The sequence below is a fragment of the Gallinula chloropus genome, assembly GCF_964237585.1.
Source record: "Gallinula chloropus genome assembly, chromosome: 27".
NCBI classification, from domain to species: Eukaryota; Metazoa; Chordata; class Aves; order Gruiformes; family Rallidae; genus Gallinula; species Gallinula chloropus.
The window spans coordinates 4664378-4670763 of record NC_140112.1 but is presented as its reverse complement, the minus strand read 5'-3'; the positions used below and the strand labels follow the sequence as shown (position 1 = coordinate 4670763).

Sequence of the window (6386 nt, the reverse complement as noted above, 5' to 3'; positions counted from 1 at the left end):
TTTGATCAGACTCCCTGGCAGAAATCTCGCTCCCAAAGGTTGCTGGTTAAGGTGTGATGGGGTGGGGTGAAGCTCCTTAACAGGAGTTGGTAAGGGTTAAGTTCCTCAACAGGTGAAGTTCCTTAACAGGAGTTGGTATGAAATGTAAACAAAGGAGAAGAGATTAAATTAGCTGCCCTGGAGAGGAGATTGGGGTCATTCCTCTGGGAATGAACTCCAGACCTCCACCTTCCCCTGCTGCAGTTGGGCTCTCTGGGCTGAACCCTTTGCAGCAGGCCAGCCCTGCCCTGAAAGTAGGTGTTCCTGTTTAATCCTGCGAGTGAAAATATGACCTTTCACAGGCCAGGTACATCTGCAGCCATTAGAAAGGAAGGTGTTTATCCTCATGGGCTGTGTCACTCCTGGGCTGGGACCTGACGCAAGAGCTGACACATCCTTCTGCTCGGTGCCACCCGGAGTCAAGCCCTGCTGCTGGTGGCTGCATCCTGCTCTTGTGGGGGAGCTTGGTCACCTCTCAGCTCTGTGGATCCTTTTGTAGGAGCTCGTGCTGGTTGTAAGGGGTCGACTGGACAGGCAGCAGGTTGTGTCACCAGTCCCAGTCTGGCAATGCCAAAGCAGACTTTGTGTCTGCTTATTGTACTGGAAAAGCTTACTTGAAATCCCATCTCATGTGGGTCCTGGGTGGAGAAGGAGAAGTCCCTGGCTCAGACCTTATCGTTTCAGTGCCCAGCTGCTGCCTAGGTCACTGTGCTCCTCAACTCTGGACATATTGAAGGTTAAAACTCATTAGTTTTGACTGCAACATGAGTAATTCCATATTACACAGTGGTTTTCTCATCATATACAAGTTTATTATAGAAACAAACCACCTTTGCCATAAAAGGTGCACAGCATAAACATAGACAGCGTCAGCTGGGTCCGAGAGGTGCAAGGAGAGTTTGCAAGGGGATGAAAGGATGTCTCAGACTTGCATCTCTCCTTTCAGGCAGCACCTCTGGTTCTGCCACTGACACAGTGTCACTTCTTGGTGTCACTTCGCAGTGAACACGGGTGCTTGCTTGTCTTGCTGTTAAGTGCTATAGCCAGTAGCAGGATGTCTGAGCACCCATCCAGCCCCTCACCTGTGGGCGCTGTAATCACAGAATCCCAGAATTGTAGGGGTTGGAAGGGACCTCAAGAGATCATTGGGTCCAACCCCCTGCCAAAGCAGTCAGTGATACATAATAATGCTGAGTAGATTACTCTAGAGAGGAGCACTCATGCACAAGGGAGCACTTGCTGAGCCCCCTCCGTTGCCCCTTGCTCTGACAGTTTTGTGTGTGGCTGGTACAGCTTTTGGGAGGTGCTTGCACAGGGCAGGTCAGTGCTCAGACATCAGAGGCGTTGGATCAATGTAACATAAACCCATCAATCCCTAAAGGAACGACAGCGTCCTGCAGTTCTTCCCAGAGAGTCTTTATCCACAGGTAACCCCTTTGAAGATAAGGCAACCCCCTGATTCCATGGCTTCCCTGTTGCGATGAATTCCCGAATGCATTAAAGACCTTATGGCAGAACATGCCCCATCCACGTGCTGGGTGATGCTTTAAATTAAATAGCTCATATACACTTGCTATGTACAAACCAGTCTGTACACGTGGTGTTACTTTATTTGGCGTGAAGCTCTGAATATCTCTGGTGGAACCGCTCCTAGGATGCTGGGGCAGGAGATTATGGCAGAAGATGCTTATTTTTGTGTTGCTCCGGGGGACAGGCAGTGGATTTAGGATGGAACACCCCTTTTCCAGCAGCCCTGCTGCCTGCAGAGCTATTCCTTCAGCAGACCCAGCTTCTTCAGTGCCTCTCGCCGGTTCTCATCGGTTGTGCCCTTGGGGGAGATGGTCACGCTGACACAGGAGGAGCGGGAGGCCCTGGGGAAGTTCTGCAGCGGGTGGGATCGCCGCTTGCTGCTCTTCTCCTGCTCTACCTGCCCAGGATCCTTCAGCCCAGCAAAGTCCTTCCCTGCTCCAAGGGATGCTGGCCGGGGGCGGTTGCTCCTGAGGAAGCTGGGGGCAAGCCGCTCGATGAAGGACATCTTCCCCAGGGAGCTGCTGGTCTTGACGCTCTGCTCCTTGGTGCTGGCCATGTAGCTGCTCAGCCCCACGCCCGAGCGCTCCAGGGTGTTGGATTTGAAGTTCATCTGCCGGATACCAGGCACCAACCTCTCTGCTGCCCCAGAGCGTGCCTCGGGCTCCCCAGGGCCAGGGAATGGCATCTCCTTTGGTTGGGGATGAGTGGCAGGTTGAAGGTGGGTGCTGGGCTCCCTCCTGTTGTGCGACAGTCCGAGCTTCTCCAATGCCTCCTGCCGGGCTTTCTCCCTCTCCTTGGGGTCCAGGTGCCCTGAATTTGCCTTTTCAGCAGCTGCATCACTGGGACAGCTGGGCTGGGAGCTGGCTGAGGGTGGCAGGGGTGCTTTTGCCTTCTGGCTGGGCTCTGCAGGAAGCGGCACTGAGCTGTTTTTGCTGGTTTTCAGGATGATATTCGGGGGCAATTTTCTTGGCTTGGGGGCAGTTGGAGGCCCACGCTTGGCCTCTGGGTCCTGAGGGGCCACTTCCAACATGGGTTTCTCTGGCTGGCCCCATGATATCCAAGTTTTGGTCTCTTTAGCTGTTTCCCTCTTGGCATCTGAGCGATTGGTACGTGACCACTCATGGCTCACCAGGTCATCCTGGAAGGGATCTGGAGGTTGGATAATCAAAGATTCTAGGGACTTCATCTGGCTTTTTGTGTTGGCTTGGCCAAGCCCATCCTCCTTGGCCATCTCTGGTGAAGATTTACCAACAGGCACTGGGTCCTCCCCTGCATGGGCAGTCATTTTGCTGTCAGAAGCTCCGTTTGCTCTTTGTGTGTTTGCCACAGTGATGCTCCTTGGAAGACTGAAATACCCCGGGCTTGGAACCACTGCTGGACCCGAGCTTGAGAAGGTGGAGATGTTCTTACTGCTCTTTTGTTCAGCTGCATGCTGCTGAGTGGCACTTAGAGAAGGAGCCCCATTTTCCAGATCTAGACAGAGAGACAATGTGAAGTCACACACTGCTCTGTGCACAGGACACCTGCCCCTGGGCAGGACTCGCTTCTGCATGCCTGCTAAACCAGCGTGGCCGTGTCCTGTGCCCAGAGAGTTCCCCCTGACCCCAGCTAATCTGCTTTGACAGCTAAGAAAGCCAGATAGTTTGGGGTTGACAAAGTGCACAGGGAGCCAGGAACCTCATTAGTCCCTGCAATCTGGAGCACGAGCAAAGATACTCTGCCCCGTGGTTCTGCTGGCCCCCTCCACAGCTGCTGGCAGCTCTTGCAAGTGAGGAGGTGGAAAATGCAGTCAGAAAGCGCTCCTGCCTCGCTGCCTACAGCCACCTCTCCTTGTGGAGCAACACGAACAAGCCCCCTTCAGCTAATGCAACTGGGCAGTGCTCCTTCCCTGCCTGCCAAGGGAACCCACCCCAGTGAGGCAGCCCCCTTGCAAACAAGGGCTGGAGCACAGGATGCCAGCTTACCCTGGGGAACAGAGTCTTTCTTCAGCCACGTCCCGGGCAGCTCTGAGGGCTCCACGTAGTCAGTCTCATCAGTAGAGACCCCGCTGTCTGCTTCGGCATCCAGTGAGCCAATAGTTTCTTCTAAGAACATCAAACACTCTTTCTCTTCCACAGATAAGTAGTCATAGCTGTTATCACTCTGAAAAAGGAAAAAAGCAGTACAGGTAATAATAATAATTATTATAATACTGGTAGGAGACATGGTGAATAATAATTCCCAGCCCTGACAAACAGGTAAGGAGAGACCTGGCACAGCTCCTGGCCAGGAACTGTTCAAACATTGGGACTAGAGCTGCAGAAAACTAGACAACATCCTCTAAATATATATGTTAAAGTCTTTTTTTATATTACCCTACCATGAACATCAGACAATGGGTTCTTAACTTGGAAATGTGGCTGCTACTGTTTAGTTCTGTAGTTTACTTGGAGATAAGAGCAGATGGGTGATGTGGGGATCTGTAGATACAGACAGCTGTACTCATGAGCCATGCTGAATCTTAGGCACTTCTCTAAATGCCATAAACTAAAGGCTTATCTGTGGCCTCTCCTTGTTCTGCTGGTCATACCCCAGCTTAGAAAGGAGTACAGCAAGATCAAGTTTAGTTTTTGTTGCATTTTAAGTCCCAGGGGACACTGTGGTGGTGCCAAGTTACAGGGTGATAACATGCAATATATCCTGAAAAAAACCCTGAGGTCCAGCAGAGGATGGATCCCACATCAGATTAACAACCCCAGAGGAAAAGGTGCCCTAGGTGGAGTTGTTTTGCAGAGAGACACCTATCCATATCTTTTACTGTGCAATATTGCAACCAGCTTTTCCATCCCTAATAAATTTCAGAGGGTTTGGTCCTGGTTTGCAGAACATCCCATGGAAAACCTGTTTCAGGACTGAGCATTGTGCTTACACATATCAATTATGCTCCAAGTCAGACAGGATGTAATTAGCCCATCAATCTTGGAATCAGCGTTTGGAGACAAACAGGCTTTAATGGACAGATAGTGAAAAATTACACATCTACACCCATGGACCAAACTCCTCTCTGCCTTAACTAGGAAACTAATCTCTTGTCAGCCGGGAGGAGTACAGCTTGCTGCCTCTTCCAGGTGAAGCCACCCTCCTTGGAGCCAGTCTGACCCAGTTATCCAACTGGTCTAACCCCTCGCTGGGAAACTTGCCCAGTGCCTGTGCTATCTGCTTCTGCATCTTCAGGCAAAGCAGGAGCTGCTGGGCTCTCAGGATTGTTTCCCCAAGGAGACCTTGCAGGAGCTTGGCCTCTTAATCATGGCAGGATTGAAAGTCTGGGAGCGTTTTGGGGCAGGAATTAATTTGCTCCTTGCGCTGCCCTTGGCATGGTGCTGTATCAGGGCCCCCGGAGGCCCAAAGCAGGGATGGAGAGCAGTTTTGAGCAGAGATTTGACAAAAATCCCTCCTCGACCACCAAGAGAGGAGAGCTGAGCCCCTGTCGTGCCTGGGCTGGGTGCAATGGGGTTACTTACACGCTGCGAGTGGTTGGAAGCCGTGCTGACCATGCTGTCGCAGCTGCCAGAGTTGCAGCCAGCCATCCCCAGCCCCAGCTCCTTCTTAGGCATATCACAGGCTGCCGCGGTGTCCGGCGCGGGGGCAATATCCCGGCTGAAGCAGAAGAAAGGAGAGGCGTTAAGCTGCGAGACCTGGGGCGATGCAAAGCGTGCTGGCTCAGCTGGAGGGAGGACAGGTGAGATTTGAAGGTTATGGGGTGGAGGAGGAGAATGTGCTTGGTCTTAGGCTGCTGTCTCCAGGAGAAGGATGCTTTACAAAAGCCAGGATGCCCCTTGGAACCAAAGTGTTCCCCAAAAGAATCGGAAATAGTGAAAGCTCTGGGCTGCCTGCCCATGTCTGTCTCATGTTGGTGGTTCTCTGATCATCTCAAGGTGTGGGGAAGGTGGTTCCCAAGGGAAGGAAGAGTCCAGCTCAGTTTGGGAGCTCAGCAGCAGCAATCCCACCCCAAGGTGAGCCCCAGCTCTGCCTTGTGGGACCTCTTCCCTCCACCACAGCTGGCTGAAGTGCTCTCAAACATCCCAACACCCCAACCCCAAGCACTGCCGTTTAGCCACAGCCTTGCTCTGCCGGGAGCTTCCTCCTGGCAAAGAGCTTTGCCATCCTACCTCTGGGGCTGTGGAGGTGTCGTGGCTGCAGGGAGGTGCCCCTGAACCCTCGGGCCGTGCCTGGGTGTGTTGTGGCACATGCCTGGCATAGCCTGCACAGAGCAGGGCGGTGCTGGGGGCTGCACCTACGCGCCTGTCTACAGCCACCCTGGGGGTGTTGCAGGCAGCACCCCAATGTCCCCTCTGCTTGTGGCAATGCTCCTCTGCTGCTTTTCCAGCTGGAGCCCATACCCCTGACACCGGCAGGACCTGACTATGGTAGCAGCTGGCTGGCAAACAACCTGCTGTCGGGGTTCCCTGTAGTGAGGGTTCCCTTGGGGCAGCATCCCAGGCAGCGGAGGGCCCAGTTATGCTTGGAGGGTGCGTGGCCGAGAGCGCTCTGCCGCCCGCAGGGAGAGGCTGCACGGCCTACAAAAGGCATAATTACTTATGGATGTAAAGCATTAAGCTTCCAAAATTTACCCACACTACCAATTACTGTGTTTTCTTCAGGCACACCACCCACCCTCCTCCTGGAGATGAGAACTGGGCTGCGGAAGCTAACGAGAGCAGCAAAACAAACACCCCCTCCAACACACACGGACCCACGCAAGAGGATTTGCTCATCGGAAGACAGAGGAGCTCTTTGTGCTGTAACCTGGCTGTGGCACGCAGGAACAGGCTGATGCT

General features: G+C 53.1%; 1 protein-coding gene across 1 annotated transcript; it reads right to left on the bottom strand.

The window, feature by feature from the left end:
• Nucleotides 1-837: 837 nt before the first annotated feature.
• LOC311201587 (specifically androgen-regulated gene protein) lies at nt 838-5165 on the bottom strand. The gene is made up of 3 exons (XM_084276000.1): nt 5070-5165; nt 3534-3711; nt 838-3042 (listed from the first exon to the last, which is right to left on the bottom strand). The coding sequence occupies exons 1-3, from the start codon at nt 5160-5162 to the stop codon at nt 1808-1810; spliced, it is 1506 nt and encodes a 501-aa protein (XP_084132126.1). The 5' UTR covers nt 5163-5165; the 3' UTR covers nt 838-1807.
• Between the last annotated feature and the right edge of the window lie 1221 nt (nt 5166-6386).

What these genes read in the sequence shown, in the direction of transcription:
- LOC311201587 (XM_084276000.1), bottom strand. Translation starts at nt 5,162, where the DNA reads ATGCCTAAGAAGGAGCTGGGGCTGGGGATGGCTGGCTGCAACTCTGGC. An exon ending in CTTCCAACCACTCGCAGCGT is followed by an intron (nt 3,712 to 5,069) that starts GTAAGTAACCCC and finishes TTCCTTTTTCAG; the next exon opens with AGTGATAACAGCTATGACTA. An exon ending in GAAAGACTCTGTTCCCCAGG is followed by an intron (nt 3,043 to 3,533) that starts GTAAGCTGGCAT and finishes CTCTCTGTCTAG; the next exon opens with ATCTGGAAAATGGGGCTCCT.